At 44.9% G+C, this 24,071-nt stretch overlaps 2 protein-coding genes across 9 annotated transcripts; one reads left to right on the top strand and one right to left on the bottom strand.

Annotated features, from left to right (window-relative positions):
• Nucleotides 1-68: 68 nt before the first annotated feature.
• DCLRE1C (DNA cross-link repair 1C) lies at nt 69-13,887 on the top strand. Of its 6 annotated transcripts, none has more exons than XM_066979925.1 (15): nt 491-543; nt 1,991-2,075; nt 2,664-2,801; nt 3,177-3,426; nt 4,053-4,112; nt 4,699-4,754; nt 5,410-5,511; nt 5,759-5,831; nt 6,006-6,146; nt 6,283-6,384; nt 6,971-7,107; nt 7,289-7,343; nt 8,365-8,453; nt 9,308-9,408; nt 10,650-13,887. In XM_066979925.1, coding segments are annotated over exons 6-15 (1,776 nt in total). In that variant the 5' UTR covers nt 491-543; nt 1,991-2,075; nt 2,664-2,801; nt 3,177-3,426; nt 4,053-4,112; nt 4,699-4,752; the 3' UTR covers nt 11,624-13,887. The 6 variants fall into 6 exon arrangements, with proteins under 6 accessions (XP_066835863.1, XP_066836026.1, XP_066836001.1 ...); XM_066979900.1 differs by having other exon boundaries at nt 3,177-3,459; XM_048062594.2 differs by lacking the exon at nt 3,177-3,426 and adding an exon at nt 2,493-2,590 and having other exon boundaries at nt 526-543.
• SUV39H2 (SUV39H2 histone lysine methyltransferase) lies at nt 13,292-23,636 on the bottom strand. 3 transcript variants are annotated; one of them, XM_066980110.1, is made up of 6 exons: nt 23,513-23,636; nt 22,365-22,510; nt 20,730-21,401; nt 19,125-19,271; nt 17,443-17,572; nt 13,292-16,355 (listed from the first exon to the last, which is right to left on the bottom strand). In XM_066980110.1, exons 1-6 carry the CDS (start codon nt 23,625-23,627, stop codon nt 16,246-16,248), a joined length of 1,320 nt encoding a protein of 439 aa, XP_066836211.1. In that variant the 5' UTR covers nt 23,628-23,636; the 3' UTR covers nt 13,292-16,245. The 3 variants fall into 3 exon arrangements, with proteins under 3 accessions (XP_066836211.1, XP_066836231.1, XP_047918553.2); XM_066980130.1 differs by having other exon boundaries at nt 23,462-23,576; XM_048062596.2 differs by lacking the exons at nt 22,365-22,510; nt 23,513-23,636 and adding an exon at nt 22,078-22,354.
• Between the last annotated feature and the right edge of the window lie 435 nt (nt 23,637-24,071).

The following is a 24,071-nucleotide window of genomic DNA, read 5'->3' as shown; positions in this document are numbered from 1 at the left end:
CCAGCTTTCCCATTGGCCGAGATCGCGGAGGGAGGCGGGAGCAGCTTTCCCATTGGCCGAACGCGCTGGGAGGGAGGCGGGACTAACTGGAAGAAGGCGGAAGAGGAAGAGGCCGCCATGAGCCGGTTCGGGGGCCGGCTGCGCGAGTACCCGGCGCTGTCCATCGACCGCTTCGACCGCGACAACCTGCGGGCGCGCGCCTACTTCCTGTCGCACTGCCACAAGGGTGAGCGCCGCGCCCCCGCCGCGACCGTGGCCATGGCGACGGCGCTCCCCCCCCTCCCTTCCCGCCCGTCTCCATGGCGACCCCTTTTCCCGCCTCCCGCCCGTCTCCATGGCGACGCTCCCCCCTCCCTTCCCTCCCGTCTCCATGGCAACTCCCGCCTCCCGCCCGTCTCTGTGGAGGCCCCTTTCCCGCCTCCCGCCCGTCTCCATGGCGACTCCCGCCCGTCCCTGTGGCGGCCCCCTGTGACCGCCATGTTTCCTTGCAGATCATATGAAGGGGCTGAGGGCGTCCGCTCTGAGGAGGAGGCTGGAGAGCAGGTACGGTGTGAGGGGAAGAGCCCCCTCAGGGCTTTCTGAGGGGCGGTGGCTGGAAAGAAGTGCAGCGACAATTATTATTATTATTATTATTATTATTGACAGGAAGGTTCAGGGCCTGTGAGAAATTTTCTATTTTTCAAGGGAAAAATAACGTTTGAGGCATGCAGCGGTGTCTGGCTCTTGCTGTGCTGCTTTGCTGGAGGAGGTCTTCTAATTTTTTGGACCTTCTCTTCTTCAATCCGTAACTTCGTGTGTGTTTTGGCCAAAACATTGACGGTTTAACCAAAACGTGTGGAACATGAGTGGTTTAAGCACTAACGTCAATGCTTTACGCACTAGATGCTGTTGTCCTCAGGGTTACGCCACACAGAACTAGGCAGCTTAACGTCTGCAGCCCGTTTACCACCAGGGGAGGGCTCCGAAGGGGCACAGCACTGGATCCCAATGCTTCCTTGAACCTGAAGCACTGTTCTGAAAACATGCACCTCGCACGACTTCAGGTTTTCCCATATTTCTTTCTCCGACTCCCAAAAGCTAAAGTGTGAAGGGTTTTGAGTCAGTTTCCAACCGAGGATCACCTGTGACTGGAGGTGGCTTGACTCCCACTGAGGTCTGTGCCCCAAAAACTCAATAGTGCAAACTACAGAGAGCTCCGTCACTTGGGAAGGGCAGCAGGAATCCGAGTGGTGCTGATGGTAACAGCACGGTCCTCTTGAGCTCTGACTGCTCCATTTGGACAAGGAGCTGAGCAGTGCTTTAATAAATGTCCTTGTATGGAGAAGGACTTAAATTCTTGGGTTTTGAAGCAGTTGCCTTCACGCAGACTGCCTGTTCTGTGGGATTATCTGTCTCCTGAAGCCATGAAATCCATGGACAAGGTAGTTGGCATGGACCAGCAGTGGGCTTGAAAGCAGTCTAACATCTGAACCTGCAGATAATCGAGTTTCAGTTCCTTGGCACGTTCCCAGACACTGTTACGTTTATTAGAGTAGGTGTTGCATCTCCTCAAATGTGCGCAGGTAATCTCTTCGCTCATCAGGTCTATCTGTGCACCGTGCAAAAGCCAGAGCTTTGTAGGAAGCTGTTCTGCTGCATGCTAGCTGCCCCAAGTCTCGGGGAGACCATACTTGTCTGGATCAGACCTTGGTGGGTATGGAAACGAGCGAAGATGTACGTACACGTGGCCACGTACCAAAAATGCGCATCCGTGGGCACACATGGGTAAGACTTTGGGTCTGCTGTGCTGAAGAAAAGCCCTGCAAGGTGGAGCAACTTGTCTTGGCCCCATGTCAGGCTGGGGCAGAACAGCTCCTGCAGGCTTGCTGTTCTACAGGTTTTTTTGGGTGAAAGAGGGAGCTGCCACTCGTGTTATGGTGTACTTGGTGTGAGGTACTAATACGTCATTATATTACTTAAAAAAACACGCTTCTTTCTTGTCTCCTTTCAGCCTGAATGTTAAATTATATTGCTCACCGGTAACTAAGGAATTGTTGCTGACTAACTGGAAATACAAGTTCTGGGAGAATCACATTGTGAGTATTTTTTTATTCTTTATTTTTTGAATTAATAGTTTCCAAGCGATGGCTCCAGGGAAGAGGAAGCTTCCCCTCCTCGAAGTTTCTAAATATTGGTTTTGATACAGTATTTCAGTTCTTAAGTTCCTACATCAGTAGGAACTTTCCTTGTTGCCTGCTATGTCGGATTGGTTTATTGTTTGCTGCTCAATTTTATTTTTCTCTCCACAAAATTGATCCTTTTCTCTCAACTTCAGCTTTAAATGTCTTTCATCTCTGCAGCTGTTCTGATGGTTTGTACTGCTCCCTCCTTTCCTTACCTCACTCATGTCTCTTTTCTCCTGTCCTTCATCTACATCTCTCTTGCTTCGCTTAAAGTCTTGTATTATTTGGGGTATAATCTTTTAGTTACATTATCTTCCTTCTCCTTTTCAGAAGATGAATTATCTCTAGCAGGGAAGTGTTGTAGTGACATAAAATCGCCGAGGAACCGAATTACCTGGTTTCATTTGTTTGGAGCCAACCTTCAAGTGGTCAGTTGTCATTTGTAGATGTGGCTTACCTGTAGTTAGATGGATGTAGTTAGTTATTTCCTTCCCTTTGCAGATGCAGGCTTTGCAACTGAGCGTGATTCCTTTCACACCTTACTGTGTGTACGTACGTCATCACACAGCGTAAGGATTTTGTGTCCCCCGAGCAAGGACAGGAGAGCCTTCTAGTCAAATGACAGCTCAGGAACTTCAGGCAAGCTGAAACTTCTTTCCTTGGGGCAGTTACGGCTCAGAGTTGCCTTAAATAGTTTTTATGATTGTGGGTGTTAAGCTCCATATTCAGAGAAACTCTTACGAGTTTCTTACCTAGGAGCTGGGTCTGGGTAGGAGGAAAAAGAAGTAGGGGACTTCTGTACGAGTCCTACTTTAATTGTGAGGCTGAGGAGAACGTGACTACCTTTATACAAAGCCTTGAGTGACTGAAGGATTTAATCATTCTGGGGGAGTGAACGTGATTCTGGGCTCTGCACGAAGGACTCTGAGCATCCCGTAGCCGTTTGATTTGATGTTCAGACTGAAGAAGCAATCACGACGTCAGCTTCCAGACAAATGTTTTTATGATTTACAGCCTGACCTTTATTTGTACACGTGACATGAGAGGCTTTCTGAATCTGCTGCTGGCTCCAAAATTTAAACTACTGAAGATCGGCGGAGAGCTCTGCTGGGGACATTGTCATGTGTGCTCGTGAAGCAAACTGTGGCTGTCAGTGAAGAATTCATCAGGCAGTTTAGATCTAAAACTTGACAATTTTTTCACTGCAGTAGGAAATTTGAGCTTTACTGAGAAACATTGAGCATCCAGGATTAAGAGCAACCGTGTGAGTTTACTCAGCTTCAGAAAGAAATTGCAGGTGATAAAATTAATACTGGTATTTAAAAAGACAACTCTCGCTGATGGCTTGAATTCTTAGTATAAATTGCATTTCGATGTGCGTATGCAAGTTTTGGAGCAAGCCAGGAGTTTGGTAGCTGTCTGTTCGGTTAGCATTGTGGTTTATTGTAGAGAAGCCAAACTTTATGAGCTCGGTGTGAGTACCAGCTGAGCGGATCTCTTGGAACCGCTCAGAAATCTGGAATGGGGATGTGGTGTCTTGCGAGTCTGGATGCGCTGGGACTGGGATGTCTCGAACGTTACAGTTACACAAAACCAAGGCAGATGATCCAGCCAGAGAAAACTGTGCTGTTGCTGTTAAACAGGCCAACAGATTGTACTTTTTGTAAGCATACAGACACTGGGATATCTCCAGGTCATTTTTTGACATCATTTTTTTTTTCCCACTGGGAATGGAAACCCATGATTCACTAGAAGGAAGTGAGGACAATTTTACAGGCTCAGAATTAGCCACAGTGCATGCTAAAGATGTCTGCGAAGTGAATTCTTAGCCCTAAACATGAACCAAGATGTTCAGTAAGTCATCTGATGCATTTACTTGTTTTGCTACAGGTTGCACTGGAAGTTGAAACTCCAACTCAGATTTCTTTAGTAGATGAAACTTCTGGTGAGGTAAGTTACAAAAACGATTCCTATGTTTTTAATGGCCAGTAACAATGTTTGTGTGAGCAGAGAAGCAGATCTTACCTGTGACGTCAAAAGTGGACACGCTATTGTTAACATCTGGTGTTCCTTTTCTCTCCAACATGCATAGCCACATGAATTCTTCTCCTCTTTGTTCTTATTATCAGAGGGATTTTTTGGTGACTTCTTTCCACCGTATTAGTGATCTCCAGCTCACCTACTCCCGTTGTGATTTTTCACCTTGTGTGTAAGTGCAGGACTTACAGGTCTCGTAGAGCATCCCAAGGTTTTTTTCCAAGATGTTTTTTTTACCAGGAAGCAAGGAAGCAGGGCTGTCTCCTGGCTGACTGGCTCTCACGAGCACCTTACCGTCCATCATCTCTTCTGGTGTGACAGGATGGTCGTTGCTGCTCAGGGCTTGTTGCAATGTGAAGAGACGCGCTTTCTCTTTATTCAAAAGTAGTGCCAAGTGCTGCGTTGCCTGTGAAGAGCAATGTGTTGCTTTCACCGTGTCAGTGAAGGTACCAGCAGTACTCACTGCAGCGTGAAAATAACGCCGACCCCTCTCTTCCAGAAAGAAGATATAGAGGTGACGCTTCTACCAGCTGGTCACTGCCCAGGATCGGTCATGTACGTCCTTCCAGTACTCTAAACGTCTCTGCTGGCAAATTAGTCCTACGGAGTCTCAATAAATACTGTGGCTGTGTCTCTTTATTTTTCTTCCTTTCCTAACTGGAAAGAGCTCCTGAATTTAAAATTCTTACTTGATTATAGCTCTGTAGTCGCAGGGTCCACCACCTTCAGCGTTAGAACCCAGATCGTACAGGGCTTTTTTGTCCGTGCAGAAGTTACTTGTTACCACAGGGTACTTTTTCCTGCGCCTTGAATAATAACTTTCTGGACTGCAACTGCACTTAAAAATGGTGCACAAAACTGTGGTTAAAAATAAATCCCGTGCTTACTAGATGCTAAAAACAAGTTGCCCAACTTCCTGGTACAGATGCCTAAAAACTCCTTTGGGTGCAGGAGACAGCTGGGCTTCCCTTACAGAATCTGTAAGGCTTTTGTCCTTTGTGGGCTCTGACCAGCCCATGCACAGGGCATGTCCCAGATGTGTTGAGTCTGAATCACTGGGTTTATTTGAAATTAGTCTAGGACAAAATTGAGCCCAGTGTTTCTATTATGTCATGTTTTAGTCACACAGACTTCTCTAAGCAAAAGAAACTGGCAGCTGGCAGTTAATGCTTTATATTGTTGAGTTTGACTGGAGTGTTTCTGTTTGCAGGTTTTTGTTTCAAGGTGAAAATGGCACCGTGCTGTACACGGGGGATTTCAGGCTTGCGAAAGGAGAAGCAGCCAGAATGGAGCTTTTGCATTCAGGGACCAGGTATGAGAAAAACAATCCACATTTTCATTCAGCTTCTGTAAAGTCTTTGGCTATCCGTGGGGTTTGGAAAGAACAAAAAATCATACAGGCGCGGACAATTTGTGAATGTCATCTTTTTTTCCCATCATTTTTTATATTGTGTATTAAATATACCGCAGTAAGACAAGCTTGTATTGCCTCCTTTTGAAGAGAGGAAGCGATACATCTTATGTGATGCATTGCTCACAATATCACATTCCTCTTTTAGAGTAAAGGACATTCAGAGCGTGTATTTGGACACCACGTTTTGCGATCCCAAATTTTATCATATACCAAGCAGGGTAAGTCTAAATAAGCCGTGAGAGAAGAGGTCCAAAAGCCACTAATTACTTAACCAGCCCTTCTTTAGGTAAATCCTGAAAATGCAAAACGGCATTTTCGGCATTTGCCTATCAAAGCACGGCGCTTTGGGAGTGCCTTCAAAGACGAATCGCAATATTTTCTGAACTTTTCAGGAGGAGTGTCTAAATGGGATCTTAGAGTTAGCGCGAAGCTGGACCTCGCTGAGTCGCTATCACATTGTGTGGCTGAATTGCAAAGCTGCTTATGGTTACGAATATTTATTCATTAACCTCAGTGAGGAACTTGGAATCAAGGTAATGCTTCCATACCAGTAATTCTTTAAAACCCTACCAGCTTTTTTTGAGAGCAGAACCACACCTGTACAGTTGCTCTGGCTGCAGTTTGGCAAATTCATTAAGCTAACCAAGAGTTAACTCTGCCTTTTTTTAGGTGCACGTGAACAAGCTTGATATGTTCAGAAACATGCCAGAAATCCTCTACCATGTTACTACAGACCGGCACACACAGATTCATGCCTGTCGACATCCTCGGGTGTGTATCATTTTGGAAAGCCTCCGCTAACCTCTCTGCGAGCGACTGGTTGCAGTTGTTCTCGTGCTGTTGTTCCCCAGCAGGCTGGGGCCAACTGGTTGCTTAATGCAGAGGAGAATGAAAACTCCAGCTGGTGGGTTAAGGCGTGTTTTTAGAAAAGCTATTATCTGATACTAGACACGGTTTAATTGTATTTGAAACTTAGAAATTGTTAAATGAGGTAAGATGAACAGCGGGTTAAATCAGTCAGGTGTTATCATCCCTTCAGGTACATCAAAACCAGCTCGTGTGATGCCCCCTGCAGCCACGCGCTGGGTGCTTGTAATTGCTGGCCTTCCCTTTGCAGGATGTCTGAAGCTGAAGGCTGGGCCTAGGAGGAGTGCAGGTAGAACTGGAGGTGGCACAGTGGGGCGCTGGTCTCTGATTTGCTTCCTCAGCTCTGGAAGCAAGAGGCAACAGCAAAGAGATAGTGTTCAAAGGAGCTGGAAGTGAGATGAGAATATGGTCTGGCCGGATACCGCGTTGCTTAATTTCTGGGGGGGGAAAAAGCCAGGATTGCACTTAATTTTTGTGTTGCGTTTGGCAGGATGATGACTGCTTTCGAGGGAACAGGCTGCCCTGCGGAATGACTTGCCAAAACGGAACTCCCTTGCGCATAATTAGCATCAAACCCTCCACTATGTGGTTTGGAGAAAGGATCAAGAAAACCAGTGTAATTGTGAGGTGAGCGTTTGGGCCGTGCCAAAACCTGTTTCAGGTGTGTGTCCTGCCTGAGGTTTGTAAAACTGAACCTTAAAATGGGCTGTTTAAGAGCAAGTTATGCTTGCCTGATGACTGAGCGTGAAAACCAGCTGCCTAATTTATATGCCTCCTGTTTTTTTTTTTTTTTTTTTTTTTTTTTTAGGACTGGGGAGAGTACCTACAGAGCTTGTTTCTCTTTCCACTCTTCATTCAGTGAGGTTTGTATACTTGTAGTACTAAGTAGACACTAATTATTCTGGAGTGGATGATGTGACTTGTCAAAATTAACAAACAAAAAAAACCACAAAACACTACATAAGGAGATAGGAAGTTCTGGATGTTGGAGACAGGGATATCCCCAAACTAGTAATGTTTTAATATAACTGCAGAAGAACGTGTTAAGGTAGGGCAGGATTACAAGCCCATTTTTGTTTTCTCTGCTTGAAGCACAGGTCACCACTACAACTGTTTTGATTATTCTGTAATTGTGGTGTGCTTAAAGCTTGGCGTTTGGGGTTTTCAGTACGTTGGTTGTCTGCTGTGGCGCAGTTTTGGGCAGCTTTGACTTCTTTCCCCTGTCCACACATTCAAGCAGAAATTTTCTCCCATCGTAGCTGCCACTGTTACTCCTCTTTCTTTGCTAAAGGCTAACATGAAATCGGTCCTGGCAGCATCCTCTCTCGAATCACATGCCTTCATTTAATATGACGATCCAGTTTTTCAGGTACTTCTCTCGTAAGAAGCTGAACTGAAACTGGATTCGTGCCACCGATCAACCTGTCACAAAGCCTTGCGTGTACAAAATGGAGATTATTCCGAGCTCTAGGAAGGAGGTCCTGTTTTGAAGATCACAGTAATTATTTGAATTTCCTCTGTCTTGTAGAAGAGGACCATCTTCCTAGAGTTCGGAATAACCTCTGGATAGAGGTGCTCAGTAGTACATAAAGCATGGCAGCTCTGCTGGCAGAGTGTGCCGGGTGGTATGTTGTGAGTAACAGACTTGGACATGCGAAAATAGTTGGGTTGTGCTGGTCTGCGTAGGTGGGAGTGCAATCTGCAATCACGTAGCTGTGTTCAGTGATCAGTACTGGTAGAACCTCAGCTGGAGTGAGATGCTCACACGTTTGGACGCAATTTTCAAGAAACTTTCAGACCCGGGGTTTTGTTACGCTTAGTGTTTGGCTTATGATGCAAAACTGTTGTTGGTGCAAGTTAAACTGCTTCTCTTCTTCAATTTAGATTAAGGATTTCTTGCGTTACATCTCTCCGGTGAATGTGTACCCCAACGTGCTGCCGGTGGGTGGGACAGAAGACAAAGTTATGGAACTGTAAGTGGCAGCTGGTGAAAGGAGGTCACCTGGTCCCTGTTCTAAGGACAACTCTCCTGAATCCCAGCCTCTCGAGCAGGCCAATGACTTCTACTTTACTCTTCCGATAATTCAATTTCCTCCCTGCCACATTCAGTCCTGCAAACTTCTTCCTGAACGCTAATAGGTGCTGCAGAGTCCAAGAGTTTGCATTCCACACACTAGTGAGAGCTATGTAGAGAGGCTTTTCTGATCGTTGGATTTGGGTGGCACCTGCGTGCATTCACCTCACGTCATCCTTCACCTATTTCTACTTGTCAGTGCTGTTTCTGGGAAGTTTCTTATAAAGAGAATTAATTTCTTTGGGCACTTGAACTCCTAGTCTTTGTGCAGGCACGAATGTACGGTATCACGCAGACCTGTACTCCCGTGCTCCTAAAGATGCTGGCAGCGTAGCAAGTGCTTTTATGGAGTACAGGAGTCGTGGTGGCACTCAGTCTGAACAAAATGAGGACTTGTTTCTTTGCTCCTTTTTGTTTTCTTCCTTAATAGGAAAGGAGACACTTTACAATAACTGAATAAACCTGCAGGCAGATTTTGAACCCTGTCATCTTTCCTTCTCTAAGCAAGGGGCTAAAAGATAAGTTTCCAAATGATGTACGTTTTAAGGTAAATACCTGGAAATGACAGATTTTCTCCCTTTAAGCTGCCTAAGCTCACCAAAGTATTAACATTTTCCCTAGCTATTGCTGCATTTGCTTTAACGCTTTTGCCGCAGCGCCTGTGAAAGGCATGAAGCAGTGTCAAAATATTTACTTTTGTGCCTGAAAATAGCTGCCAAGTTCTAAATGTTGATTTTTCTTCATTCACCTCAGATTGCAGCCGCTATGCAGATCGTACAGGAGAAATGCGGAACCCAGGTACAAGCCCCTAGGAACACTGAAGAGAGTCCACAAAAGAGATTTATCTGATACAGGTAAAAAATGCTGCTGGTGGTTCCATCCTTAAAGGAAAGCCTAAGACAAAACAGAGGTGCCAAAAGCCATGGCATTCACTAGTTTGTGTAGAAAGCAAGAGAAATACAGTTAGAAAGGAGAAACGTAAATTAAGTGAACTTAGTTTTCGGGAGAGTGGTAGTTAAGTGTGCTTGCTTGTGATCTTAAAATGTTCTTAGAAGCCCTGTATGTTCTAGAAGGGTTCCATTCCACAGTCCTACGCCATCCCTAACAAAGCCGTTTTCTGACTCTACCTGTATCACGTCCTGTGCTGTGGAGGAACAGTGAGGTATTTCAGAGGAATTGCTTCTCTTCGTTATCTTCGGCACCTGGCTGCTTAGCACCTGGTATCTTTTTTAATTTATGACGGTTGCTTCAGCAATGGGTGCTCTGTGTAGACTCTGGAAAGCCACTGAACCAGGGGAGAACTGCAGGCCTGCTGCGTTCTTTTCAGCTGTTTCTGAAGTGCCAAGCATGCAAGGCTGATGTAGTCGCGGCAAAACAGGACGGGGCTGAGCACACGAATCTAGACCAGTGTCCATGAGGGCTCCATCAGGTCTGCAGCGTGCATGTGGAGGCCAGTGGCAGGGACACCTGCTGGCAGCTTCTAACTGCTTGCTGTTTGGGTCAACCTTTATTCAAAGCATGGAAGCAGTTACACGAGCTTCTTCAGTAACTTCAGTTGTTTGACACCTCTGCAGCCCCCTTACTGCTGTCATTAAATGTCTCCTCAGTCTAACAAACACAGCAACAGTGCTGTTTGTAAGTGCTAATGAGCAGAAAGAATTTTGCTAATGTGCATCCCACTTTCTTTAACCGGTATCTGATTTATTTTTTGCCTTTTTTTTTTTAAGTGTCTGACCTGGCAAATAATTACTGGCTCTGAGAGTCGCTGTATAGGAGCCTCTTTACCAGTGTAGTGACAGTTGCAGTAGAACGCTAGAAATTAAGGCCTCCGATGAACAAAGAAGGCCCTGACAGAATCCACTAACGTGCTGATTGAGTAATGCCAAACCAAAACAGTAAAATTAACTACAGTAGCTTGTAAGGTGCTCTGCGAGGCAGGGCAAACATGTCACTGATGTCCTGCTAAGCCTCCAAGTGGGTTAAAGAACTTTTTCTTCTCTTTATTAAATGTTTTATTTTTGTGGAAACTTTGCTCGCTCTCAAAAAAAAAAAGTTCAAATCTCTGCTAAAATCTTGTTAATTGTTCTCTTGACAGATGAAGATGATCTCTTTGATACAGAACTCAGCTCTGCAAGGCCTAAGATTTCCAAGCAGCAGAGAGAAGAGAGCAGGCCCTCCAAAACAACGCAGCCTGAAAATGCTGAAGGAAACACGAACGAGAGCACGGACAGCTACAAAGCACCCCTAACTTATACCTCCGTCCAGGTGGACTTCATGGACTGCGAGGAGTCAAATGATGATGACGACGACGACGATGAAGAAGATGACAAAGAAGATTCTGAAAAAAGTACAGCTCAAGTTCTTCCCCAGGAGTCAGATGCCACTTCTACGGCAAATTCCAATGGCGTACCTGGCGACCAGCAGGAGCCTAAAGCTGACGTCCCGTGCTGGGATGCGTTTTTTAAGTGTGACAGGCTGGATGAAAGCTCTGAAAACGAGGACAACTTCCTGTCCTCAGCAGGTGCTGGTGGGTCCCAGTCACTCTTCAGCGATTCGGATGGGGTGAGCGACTCCACCCACATCTCCTCCCAGAACTCCTCTCAGTCGACGCACATATCGGAGCAGGGCAGCCAGGGCTGGGACAGCCAGATGGACACGGTGCTCATCACCTCCCAGGAGAGGAACGCCGCTGACTTCAGCTGCTTCAGCAGAGCCGGGGGCAGGACGGTTCCTGTGCCACATGAGGCTGCCAAGGAGAGTCAAGCTGACAACAGCAGCTGGAAGGCACCGGGTCAGAACAGCTCGTGTGCCTCTGATGTCATCTGTGACTTGAAAAGCAAAGACTCGGAGAGAGAAGCAGAAGCTGGCACTGCTCATGTTCAGGAGGTGCTGGTGGAAACGCGTGACACTTCTAGGGCTCCCGATCTGGAACTGAAGAGGGACTCCCAGAGCTCCTCGGACTTTGAAATTCCCTTGACCCCTGATGCCGAGTTACCTCAGCCAGACAAGCTGTACTGCCTGTATAAGAAGCTAGCAGCAGGTGAAAGCATAGTGAGAAAACTCTCCTGAAGACAGGTAGAACGGATTATGTCATGAGAATAGGGACATTCTTCTTTAAGCCCCTAATTATTTTTCTCTTTAGTGCCAATTACTACTTGCACGTAAGCTAATTTATACAATTTTTCAGTATTACCATCATAAATATCATTCTGCAGCCCCTGTAACTTCTGTTGTTCCTTCCACGAAGTATTTTAAGAAAGTACTTCCAGAGGGGACTGTAAAAGCCTTCTACCTCCTAAAGTTCATTTTGCAGGGCTGTAAGTAGGTAGATAGATAGAACAGACCAATTTAAGGATGGGACACTAAATGAAATTTAGTGTTTACTTTTATCATGAGCTCTAAGAGTTTGCCTTTTATGCACGTGATCTCAGGTTTTAATACAATACTACATTTTTAACTGGGGTGGGGGGGAGAATGTGGCATCTTCTGGGGACGGCCACGCAAATAATGTGAAGGGCTGCACTACGGCTTTAGGAAATCCCGAGTTCGCACGGCAGTCATTTTAAAGGACTGCAGAACTGAGCAGAGACTGACCGAGCAAAGTTTTGGCTGCCTTTTATTTTTGTTTGGTCACTTCTTTAAATCAAACCGCTCTCTCTTTAAAGCGAGCGGGTACTAAACACCACTGCCTATGGTTTAAATCTAACTCACTACAACCCACTTGTCGTCAGTTCCTCTGCTTTGGTTCATTCTCCGTTTTTCAGAGCTACCTAAAAATAAAACGCCCCGCGTTTGGTTCCAAAGCCACCTGCAGGAGCTTGCTTTGGAAGCTACGTCACAGCAGCAGAAGCCAACCTGTTACCTCTGCTACTCGAGGCTCTTTTATTACCAAATTTTACCTCCTCTCCACCATCTCATTGACATTACTGAACTCAGTCATGTTCAGATCTCTTTTTTTAAAGCAAGACAAATTCTCCATGCATGTTTGCTATCGTAACTAACTTCTTGCCAAAATTCTTAGCTTTTACAACGGAAATGCGGCTTCAGGTTCTTAAATTTCAATGTCTAGGAAGAAATGCCTAAACAACAGAAGTTATCTGAGTGTTCTATGAGCTCTTAAGCCCAAAGAATTAAGAAGACTTCCATTATGACAGCTCTCCCTTTTGTGTACATCAAATTTTCTGCTGTTTTTAGTGAACAATGAACGTTAAACCAGCCAGCATTCTGCTACTGGGAACAGTGGCAGAGAAAAAAAACACAAAAATTTGCTATCATCTGTGTATGACTTGAAGGTTATTCAAATCCGTGTGTTTTTCCACTGCTCCTGGGATTTGTTAACGCATATTCCAAGCACAGATTTTTATTTTGCTTTTTAGCAAGGTTAAAGGGAACCAAACTGCTGTTGTACCTACCTACCTCTGTGAATATAGTCATACAGAGCAGACTCTTGTCTGTTGGCTTGTTCCCTTAACAGTAGAATACATTTCCAGGGTGCTTAAGTACACAGGAACCCCATCTGCTTTAGGCAAGTCAATATTGCAAATTTAGACCAGCTCCCCTCAGCCATAAACTGAAAAGGAAACACATGACTTCCTCCGGAGTGCTCAGCTACAGTCCTTTCACTGCTAAAAGCTGGGAATTAAGAGGGGGCAGCTTTAAAGCAAACTGTTCTGTTCCAGCTAATTCTGAGAGGGTAACTTTTGTTTTTTTTCTTTCAAGAATGACAACAACGAGAGAAAAACTAAATTTAATTTATTTTTATCAAAAACTATAGGAAGAGAGCAATACTAGAGATCACACATTATGAAAAGAAAATGTTCCTGAGCTTACAAACTGCATATTCTAACGTACACAGTCCTAAAACATACATTAGAAATAACCAAAGGATTGACTTAACTTTGAGATTAAATAAATAGACAATAGCTTTCTTACAGATGATCTTGCAGCATTAGTTCTGCTACCTCCAAAACAAAAAAAAAAACAAAAAGCTAGAGGATAGAGCACAGGTTACCGGACTCTTTAAGTGCATGTACGCAACTGACCTAGTGGCCTTGACGGTGCTACCAGGCCACAAAGCAAAACAAAGGCAGAGGCTAGGCTGGTTTAGGCTCCTTAAGAAATTGAAAGTAAGTTTCTTCTCCTCTCATTTGGCAATTTTCCCCCTGAACTCGTAAGAACGGCAAGTTTTAAAAGTGACGCAGTGTAACATTACGCTAATTCACCAACTGCAATCCCAAATGCACTGAATATGTAAATATAAACACTGTTTGAACTTCTAAACTAGGAACAGGATCCAGGGACTAATAACTTCAAATAAATACAAACTACTGTTACCTCCCAGGATATAAGTTAAAGGTCCTTTATTTGTCGCACAAGAGGTAACATACACATCCTTGGAGAACAACAGTGTTATTTCAAATGCTGGTGATAACACACACTGCCTTGGGAAAAAGGCAGACACTGAACTCAAGTACAACTAGTAAGACTTTAGCTTTCAAAATGCATTTACTTGTGATTCTTTAAATCGAACTGGGCATAAACACAGCCAAAAAGGGTGTCGGACCGTCCTGTCACCTTGCACAGGAGAGGCCAGAGGAACTGATTTGGTAAGGAATCTACTTCTTGCCGCCGCCGCTCCTGCACCGACAGGAAAGGCTGCGGATGGCAGCAGGTTGAGCAGCTGGAGGTGGCAGATTCCATCCACGCGGAACGCACTGCTGACCTGGGCTACATGCAAGGGAAAGCACAACTCCAGACGATCAAGGATCATCTAGAGTTCGGTAACACTAAAGCTCCACATTCCACCGAAATGAAAAAAATGTGAGAGAAATGGCATTTTAAAAATTGGCTGGATTCAGTGTTTATTCAGGTGTGTGAATACAGGTGAGCCTGGTAAATGTCAGGTACTCTGAAATCTAAGCAAACTTTCTCCATTAAACAATATAAAACATTGATTGCAACGCGGATCTCTGTATTGTAGACTACAAAACGGAGCACTTTCGGTGGCCTATGCTCTTCACCCCAACCGTCAAACTGATTTTGCTGTCGTAGCGTATAAAAATGTCACTTTCCGCCAAAGAGCCGGATGTTCAGTGCCAATGCAACTGTGCTTCTTCATCAACAACCAACCTGTATTATCCTTTGAAACACTCTTCTTGGAGTGCTAGGAATTAACGTGAAGTTTAAGGCATTTTCTAACTAATTAGGTAAACTGATATATGCTGGGTACTTGACTTCATTCACCTGAGCCAACAGCAGTGCACCTTATAAAGGTAACTAGCTGACCTATGATACATAGCTCGCATCCAGTTATGGAGCAACATAATTCTGCCTGACCCTACCGACATTTACGCCGTTTGTAAGCAATATGCAAGCTTTACAAGCGTTTTATCCGTGAGAATAAAGCCCTTTGATCATCCCGGGACCTTGGCTGGAACTTCACTCATAACCTAACTCAACTGCTCTTCAGTGTTTTGAAGCCAAGCAAAAGTTAGCATACATTATGAACAGATCAAGTCAACTTGAAGATAATCAAAAAAAAAAAAAAAAGATTCAAGCAGCTGAAGAACTGTGTGTTTCCCAGCCTTTACATTCAAGAACATCTTACAAACATCTACAGCAAATGGGTAGCTCATCCCTAGTCTAACTTCACTGAAGTTAACATTTTTGAAACAAGAAAAAATAGGCCTAGTCTCTTAAAAATCTGTCACTAGGTAAAAAAAGTCACAGTATGTAAAAACTTAATCAGAACCAACTGCTAACACGAATCAATTCCCAGGCTATTGCTGCACCTAACAGGTAACCATCTCCAGAATGCATCAGCTTTGCTAGACAATGGGCTGCTTTCCCTCTTCATTATCTATTTCCAAACCGTAGCCAGTAATTTGTTTCAGCAATGACTGCCAGCTCTCTGCAGCAGGAACAGAACAGCGTACGTTACTGGTAACAGTGCAGTATTTACAAATTCTGTGCAGAACTGCAGATCCCCCCTAGAATCTTAACTGAAAGTCAGAACCTAACAAGTGGAAAAGTTCTATCTGTAAAACTTCTAAGTAACGTGACATCAGCTAAAACTGTTCGAGACCTGACCTTACATCTGGACTCTGCTAATACCGATGACTTGCGTGGAGTTCAGCGGACGTTTTGCAGTCTGCGCTCCTGTGAACGCTCATCTAGCCACGCTCCGACGGCCCTCCTTCCCCGTGGGGCAAGAAATGTTATTGCGAATCTCTCCAAGCCTTTCTTTTGTTCAACACCACCAACGGAAAAAAAGCAAAGAAACTGTCCGCTATGATTCAGGACTCGAATTGGGTGTCTCCAGACTTTTCAAGGTACAGAAGATATGCAACACGACTTCATCCCACTGAAATCAGCTCCTAAAATGCCTACACTTTGTAAGCTCACACTCAATATCCAAATCAAGGTACATTTTAAAGAGTTTTCTTACCATACACCTTTCTCCCTCCTACAGAACAGTGCTATAGAAATCAAACTTTAACCTCTGATATCAGTTTCAGCCTGAAACACTAGATCGCTTTCTTTGGCCAATGCCATTTCAGCTACAAACAGAACACCTTCTTTTCATTGTATTCGTTTACATTAGCTGTAAGAATAATATATGTGTGAAAGAAGAGTCTTCTTAAAACACTTTTAGAAGAGAACAAAGTATTTGTGACGTTGGATACCCAAACTCAGTTGAGATAACCTCTGCAACACACAGCTCCACATTTACACACTGTTCTGATCCTCTTTCTGGAGGGGCTGAGACCGTCTGCAGAGTCTGAAGTCAGATCTATCGAACCTGCGGCACAGACAAACACAAGTCAGAAAATTTTAAAAGAAAGACCGAAACCACGCTAGGTATGCAAGGCAGGCAAATGGCTTCAAAAAGTCTCCTACCACCCCAGGTCTTGAAAGAATCGTGCGTGAAGCTATGCTGCGTTCTCCTGACACCCCCACTACAACTACACAACACAGCGTACGTAGCAGCAGAATCCAAGGCTCAACAAACCCGAGCTGTTCATCCCAGTCAGCTGAGACTGCAACGGGCCTTCAATGTGAGTGTCAGACACACCAAAAAAAAAAACCACAACAAAACAAACGGGGACTGTCACACACGCCACAAAAAATGGAGTTTTAAAAAGAGATTTATTTAAGTAAGATAAATTTGTCAGTTCTGAAAGAGAGCTTCTGCAAGAATGAGGCGCAGCTCTGGAGCATAAATACACTTCTTTGGGATGTAAATAGCTGGGCTAACAACACTTCTGTTGTGGCTTAGTGGTTTGCAGGCAAACAAAGCTTAACACACAGAACACGAACGCCAGACAGACTAAAAAGTTTTAGAATGTACCGGGGGGAAGAGAGCGGCGAAGAATTCCCAAATGGAAAAATCAATTATCAAAGAGCTAGTAATATTTTACCAAGAACTGTGTTTCCTTAAGTCAGTAACAATCCCTGCATCCAGCCCAGCAAAGAACACTCAATTTTTGGACTTTCCTTCTTCCTAAACATCTGCAGCACAGGACCTACATCCACAGCTGATGTCTGCAGGCACCACAACACAGTGACACACCTCAGACCACACTCAGCTGTTATAACTGGCTTCTTGGCTGCCACTAGCAGGTGCTTGCAAGGAGTTTCCTCAAAAAGTACCTGAAATGCCACTTTGAATAAAGAAAATAATTTTTTAAAGGTATCCAAACACATTTCTTTACCCTGACCATTATATTGAGCACCCCTGCAACAAATCTTTGAAATAAGCTGCCTTGTCAGAGGTTCCAGCCACAAGCCCCTGCTCTGAGCACCTAAAATGCCGGTATCAGTCAGCCTGCAACAAAGTTAGCCAGTGCCCCGTACCTCCCCCGAGAACAGGTTTGAAATCTGCAGACCTTTCATCTGGTAGTCGAAGGTGAGCTCTTCTCCAGCCTTGATGGTTCTCGTGGAAAACAGTGCTATTCGAGGAAGACGCAGGTCGAGGTTGTCGATGAACACGTTGAAGACTTGGAGATTTGGATCACACTGTAAAGAAAAAAAATAACGTAGTTTCTGGTAAAAAAAAAAACAACGCAAGTTTCACTGAAAGGAAGTGGAGGGAATGGCTCTTCTCTCAGTGACAGGAGTCCTAAATGAAGTTATCTTCTGAAATCAACAAGTTCCAGTTTTGAAATAGCATTAAAGGAGAACATTCAGAGTAGAGCTCTTTCAAGAAGATAACCTTTGCACAGTGCAGGGACTACAGGAATATCTAACAGCCTACTTAAAAAAAAGGTACCTTCAAAACATGGCAATGAAAAAAGATGGCAAACAGAACAATTTAACCTACATTCGGGGTTAAGATTTACTTACTAAACCCACAAAAATAATTAAAGCTGAGAAGAGAAGAACAACCTAGCATTTCAAGCCACATAAACCTAAACATAGAATAATGAGCGTGAATGTTGCTTCCAGGTCAGAAAAAAAAACAGAAATAACATTCTCATACTATAGGTATTTTTTTTATTTCTAATTGCTAACCTGCTTGGCTTTTGAGCTATCTGCTACAGGTGAGGAGGAGTGCGTGTGTCAAATAAACCAGGCAGGAACTATAAACCACTTTTTCAGGTTTTCTAGATTAAGTTTAAGCAGTCTCTAAGACAGTTTGTTAAACCATACGCGTGCTTTTCTGCTATTCCACGGTAAAATATAACTCACGTTACAAAAGCAGAACTGAAGTTAGACTTTTAACTCCGCACTCAAGTGCAGGAATAATTTATTGCCATTTCCACAAGTGAGCAATTGCAATTCTAAAACTCTTCTTCATCCTCCTCCCTAACAAGCCTGCATGACACACAAATGATGTCATCAGCTCACCGACCTGAAGACGAGTTTACTTTATTTGTACAACAGTGACCGCAGACCTCGTAAACACCGCACCGTTCAGAAATACATCATTCCTGAACTAAAAACACGTAATTCCTTTACAGATGCAGCTCAGCCTTTGTGTTGTAGGTACTTGAATTGGATAGGAAATAAAACACAACAAAAGTTTCCTACGGAAAATGTACTTTCAGGTTCTCTGGCAAATTTAGATTTGATCCTAAGAAGGGGAAAAGGTATCTATCTACACAAGAGAAATGCCAAAGAAAACAGCAATTTTTTTCGTCATCCACTAATGTTTGAAGGATATTTGACGCACCCTCTCCTACCCTGCCCTGCTACAAAATAATGCAGCAGCTCCGTCGTCTTCAACTCCTCACTGACTTGATCAAGTGTTTCTCGTGTGTTACGCCTCTTCGTTACTTGAAAACCAAACAAACCCTATTTTGGTAGTGCAGTGACTCCCCTAGAACTACCAGCCGTCCACCTGATGCAGCCTCACGTTGCCGGATTTGCGCAGGCAGCCTCACTCTGAGCAAGGCTCAGTATGGCACTCTATTTATTATATTCTGCTATGTGACTGGACTGTGTTGGAATAAAACACGCTACTTCAGAAAAACGGTGAATATGACATTAAAATATTCGCAGCAGGAGAGCATTTCTGGCACGACTGGGGTGATTCTGTCAGCAGCTGGGATATAAAACAAGGCCTTACGCTGTGATTCACAAAGTGGGACACATTTCCATAGCGAGCCGCATCCACTGTAAATTCGTCTGAGTCATAGTCCAAATCAAACAAGTACGTATTGCCCTGGTTGTCATAGAGCTGGCCTCGTCTCTCTGCTTCCTCACTTGTAATCACCTAAAGAGAGAGAAAAAAGAAACCTGCATCATATTATTAACTATTACTGAATTAAAACAAACATCACAATCAAGTCAGGAAAACTTTGCTTAGGAAAAACACCACGTTTGCTGTCTGGTGTAACTTGTCTACGGCCGGTGCACTACTTTGTCTCAGGAAAAGAAAAAATCATCGCCTGCATTAAGTGTTTTGATGAAGCCAAATAAACCGTTCCTACTTGGAGTTTCTAAACATACTATTCTTTCATTAGACCCACAAAGCCTTTTTTTAACTGCACGTAAAATTTGGAACGACAGTTACCAGTCTTTAAAACTCTTCCTGTGACTTTTGGCTGTAATGAAAGATGCTGTCGCCTCTGTGGAATTCCTGGTTTCACAATAACTTAGGTCTCCACACCACTTTGCAAAGCTGAATTTATGAAGTTAAGCTTTAAAAACTTCACCTGCAGCCTGTTACTTTGAATGTATTCTGTTGTGCACCATCAGCAAAAAAAAAAATATAAATATATATCACAATTTGGCAGCAGGACAGATAAAAAAAGTAACAGAATTGGACAAAAAACCTCAAATTTTTCTGACAGACCAAATTTGAGAACAAAACAAATTTTGAAAACAAATTTGAGAACAGTAGGGAATCACCAGATTCACATGAGAGGATAAACGTACTCTTTGCTTTCAGCAACAGAATTCTGCACTCACAACAGTCTCCTGTAAGTTTACGAGGTTTTATTAATAGGCTATGAACCTGACAAGTTAGCAGATTCGGGGCAAGAATAAATACAATGAAGACCACAAACATTTTTAAGTGGGGACAGAATTATTTTGAATCATCTTATTAGCAAGGCAGATACGTGGCAGAAGCACACCAGAGTGGATCAGAGAGGCTGCCAGGAGCTACTGGTGTAAAGATCCCTGAAGCAGAACAGAGGCTGAAAGAGGTAACACAAGGCAACACAAAATCTCGAGAGTAACTCCAGGTCTGCACTTCGCAACATTAAAGTTCTGCTTTGGAACAGCATGAGACAGATTATCCAGACAAAACAGAAAAGGGACCGAGACTGGGTGGGGAGTTTGGTAACAACTGTGCCTGGGGAACAGCAAAAACTACAATAAAGATAAGGGAAGAATGAGGAATGTGACTGCCAGGAAAGAAAAGGACTCATCTTTAGAAATACTGCTAGGGCACAAATCTCCAGGAATTCTGTAACGACACAAAGGATGAGTGTTCTCCTCGCATTCAGCCTTTTACAATTGCTCTGGAATGGAGAACATATTGGAAAACCTAATTTCACTGCCAGCTTGAATGTCTAGTCAGTGTACTCCCCTGCCCAAAAGCAGACTTCTCTGTTACACAGCAAAAGCCAGGAAGCGTTAAAACCAAGAGAAAGCTCATCAAGATTTTCTCCTATTTCCTCCTCCTTCACAGTAAATGATCAATCCATATGAGATAAATACATACCTCTCCGACATACTCCATCACGAAACTGTTGGTTTTAATTTTCTGGAGGGTTTTTACTCCCCAGCCTCGTCCATTGTTAGTTCGGAAGATGCAAAGAGAATACTGCGTGCCCTTCTGTACTATCCTATTCGGGCAGTTGGGACCGCACCTACAAAATGAGTTGCATTCATAGATGGGCAAGCCAGGCTGGATTTTCAGCTTCTTTCTTTTATTATAAGCCAAAATAAAGCCAGCCTCCTTTGGACAGCACTTCTCAGCAGGGCAGTCTGAGCATTCACAGCCAGTCGTTATTCCATTGATTACATTTATTCCCGGAGCAGGTTTATACTCGTTAATGTAGTAGAAGTCTAAAGGAGGACCTTCGAGATCCACAGTGTTTTCTACGAGAATCATTCCTCTATGATTCTTTTTCCTGTTGAGTTCTTCTTTCCATCTCCGCAGAGCTATTCTTTGCTTAGCCTTCCTCACAATGTAATCTGCGACCGCAGGTTTCAAGGCTTTAACATGGTTTCTCACTTTCAGTGCTTTGCCTTCTTTCACTCGAGATAAGTATTCGTTCTTGTCACTAAGAAAGTTTTGAAGAAGCAACGGACAGTTCAGATTTTTCTGAGGCTCCCAAGTATTTGAAGACTCTGGCCATCCTTTCCATTTCACAAGATAGTATTCCGTGCCCTTGAAATACAGAAACAGATACAGATTTAGCCGCGCGTCTGTTTACTGAAATCCAGAGTTCCGCAGTTAAGAAATGCCACACAGTACAGAAGGTCTTGATGTCCCCAAAACAATTAGAACTGGGGAGAAAGGGAAAAATCAAGTTTGCTGTTGGCAAGTTAGCTTAGAGCACAACTTTGGATACTCCACGTACCTCCTCTAAGGGCAAAGAAATACACAGCTGTGAAGCACTCAGGTCACTAATCTTAAACCAGGAAGAGGCTAGTTTCTTAAAGCAGTTAAGCAAATTAAACTATCTAGTTGTATAACTCGTATGCACGAGCAGAATATAGTCATATCACATACAGAACAAAAAAATAAAATCCTAAACTTACCAAGCAAATGTCTAAAAAACTCTATCTGCCCTGTATCAACCATGCTCCTAAAGAAGCAATCCGTTTAAAACACTTAATATTGTATTTACAGTCGAGAAGCACGCGCTTTGCATGTATTTTAAAAGGGCCAAATAGCCGTAGTAAATGTAACAAGGCCAAATCCTGATACTGAATTTCACTGGCAAGAACAAGCCGTAGGAATCCAGTGGCAGCACATGGCCCTAACTCTTCATCAGACAGACTACAACATTCGAGAGAAAAACAAAGTTAACCTGCAAATAAAGAAGCATCGTAATACGTACCAAGCTACAACCTAAAAGCATCAGGGTTTTGCTTCTAGATATGCAAAGGTGAAGCATTCTGTATTCCAAAATCTCCGTAATTCCAGAAGAAAACTTCCTTCAACATACTGAAAGAGGTAACTACACCGCTTTCTGTTTACAGTTCAAAGTTTAAAAGATATTTCATGTGATGTCATCAACAGCTTTGTACTTGCAGCCTGTTTCTTTATATTATGAACAAAACTACCTTTGTCTCGCTTCCAAATTTCAGCTGAAAGAGTGATCAAATCGGTCTGTGTTTCTCTTACCTCTTCTACCTTGTAGTCACACAAATATTCCACCTCATAACTCTTTAGACTCCTGTTGGTGATTCCAATGGATTTACATCTGAGATTTTCCTTCCTACATAATTCTTGGAGGGTCTCAAGTGAAGCTAGACATGGCACATACCAGGCTACAATAAGAAAATCGGTAAAGAATCCTATTTAATGTCTCGGCTGAGTTGAAACCGTTATGCACTCCACGTGCCTCAACCCAAAGTCCCCGCGGTACCACCTGTGCCAGCAGCCTCTCGCACACCTACGGCGTCTCTCCAACTTCACCCTAAGGCTCAGAGCAGAAGCACGGCGACGATTCCCTCCCTGAACCTCGGCTCGGCGTGCCTGGCCGCATACTTACACGGAACAACCAACGCTCTGGAGGGCAGGCGCTGCCGCAACACCCTTCCAGGGGCAGAAAGCGCCTTAAGACCAAGGGAGAGCGTTTCCCTACGGCGAAAGCATCCCGTAACGAGAGGCACAGCTCCGAGCGAGCCTCCCTTCTTCAACGGGACCTCCGAGGGGACCGCCGCAGCCCTGCAGCTCGTGAGGGGCGCGGAGGGGAGCCCGGCCCCTGTGACGGGACCACGGTGACCGACGGAGTCACGGCCCCGAGGCTCTTCCAGAAGGATCGCAGGGCTGGAGGGAGGCTGCTGGGGGCTGAAGGGGCAAGGGGGGGGGGGGAAGGGAAGTTCGGGAAGTCGGTGAGGGGCTGGGGGAGGAAGAGGAGGATGAGGAGAATGAGGAGGATGAAGAGGATGAGGAGGAAAAAGGGGAGGGAAGGGGGGCGGCTGCCTTTCCCCCAGCCCCCCTACAGCAGCCCCAACCCCTCTCCCTCACATTTACCTCAGGCACCCCCCCCCCCCCCCCCCACAGCACCGTGCTCAGCCCTCCTCGGCCGCTGGCGAGGCCTCCAACCTCCAGCCTCCCTCCCACGACCCCAAAAAAAACCTCCCCAACCCCCCCCCCCCCCCCCACCACCACCACACCGCCGAGCCCGGCTGCAACGCTCCTGCTACGGGAGGGGGTGGGAGGGCTCGGCGGCGGTTCCCTCAGCCCGGAACCTTCCTCCTCCTCCTCCTCCTCACCCCTCAGCGAGGCGGAGGGGAAGCGAGGGGCTCGGTGTCCGGCGGCCTCACCTCCTGGCCAGCCCTCCATCTTGGAGGGGGCCGCAGGCGCCAGGCGCGGGTTGGGGCCCGCCATGCTCCGCCCTCCCCCCCCCCCCACACTCCGTGCAGCACGGGGCGGGGCCATGGCGGCGCCTCAGAGGCGGCCCCGTTCTCCCCCCCACACCCCCCGTCACGTTTTTTGGGGGGTGTGAAGGGAGAAAGGAGAGGGTTAGGGGGTGGGGGTGAGGGCAAGGGTTCAAGGTTCTCTGACTACGTTAAAAAATTAGGAATAAAGCGTTTTTCACCCTGCTTTAAGGTACACTTCTCCCCCCCCCCCCCCCCCCCAAGACACTCTCTCCCTCCCACACTCTTCAGGACTCCTCCACAGAAACAAACCCACAAAAGCAGCAGCTATACGGAAAATTAACCCCCATCAAGAAAGTATAGCAAGACTCTCCCTACTAATAATAAAACTCTCACACCAAGCTTTAAACCTAAACTGTATGTTAAAGCAGCTTTTACAGATCTTACATGAAGTTTTAAACCTAAAGCATATGCTGAAGTGGCTTTTACAGACCCCATCTTTTTA

This window comes from Anser cygnoides, chromosome 1 (genome assembly GCF_040182565.1).
Source record: "Anser cygnoides isolate HZ-2024a breed goose chromosome 1, Taihu_goose_T2T_genome, whole genome shotgun sequence".
NCBI classification, from domain to species: Eukaryota; Metazoa; Chordata; class Aves; order Anseriformes; family Anatidae; genus Anser; species Anser cygnoides.
This window is presented reverse-complemented; position numbering and strand designations above follow the sequence as displayed.

What these genes read in the sequence shown, in the direction of transcription:
- DCLRE1C (XM_066979762.1), top strand. Translation starts at nt 118, where the DNA reads ATGAGCCGGTTCGGGGGCCGGCTGCGCGAGTACCCGGCGCTGTCCATC. An exon ending in CACTGCCCAGGATCGGTCAT is followed by an intron (nt 4,755 to 5,409) that starts GTACGTCCTTCC and finishes TTCTGTTTGCAG; the next exon opens with GTTTTTGTTTCAAGGTGAAA. An exon ending in TTTATCATATACCAAGCAGG is followed by an intron (nt 5,832 to 6,005) that starts GTAAGTCTAAAT and finishes TGAACTTTTCAG; the next exon opens with GAGGAGTGTCTAAATGGGAT.
- SUV39H2 (XM_066980110.1), bottom strand. Translation starts at nt 23,627, where the DNA reads ATGGCCCCGCCCCGTGCTGCACGGAGTGTGGGGGGGGGGGGAGGGCGG. An exon ending in TGATGGAGTATGTCGGAGAG is followed by an intron (nt 19,272 to 20,729) that starts GTATGTATTTAT and finishes CTCTCTCTTTAG; the next exon opens with GTGATTACAAGTGAGGAAGC. An exon ending in CTTCGACTACCAGATGAAAG is followed by an intron (nt 16,356 to 17,442) that starts GTCTGCAGATTT and finishes TCTGTGCCGCAG; the next exon opens with GTTCGATAGATCTGACTTCA.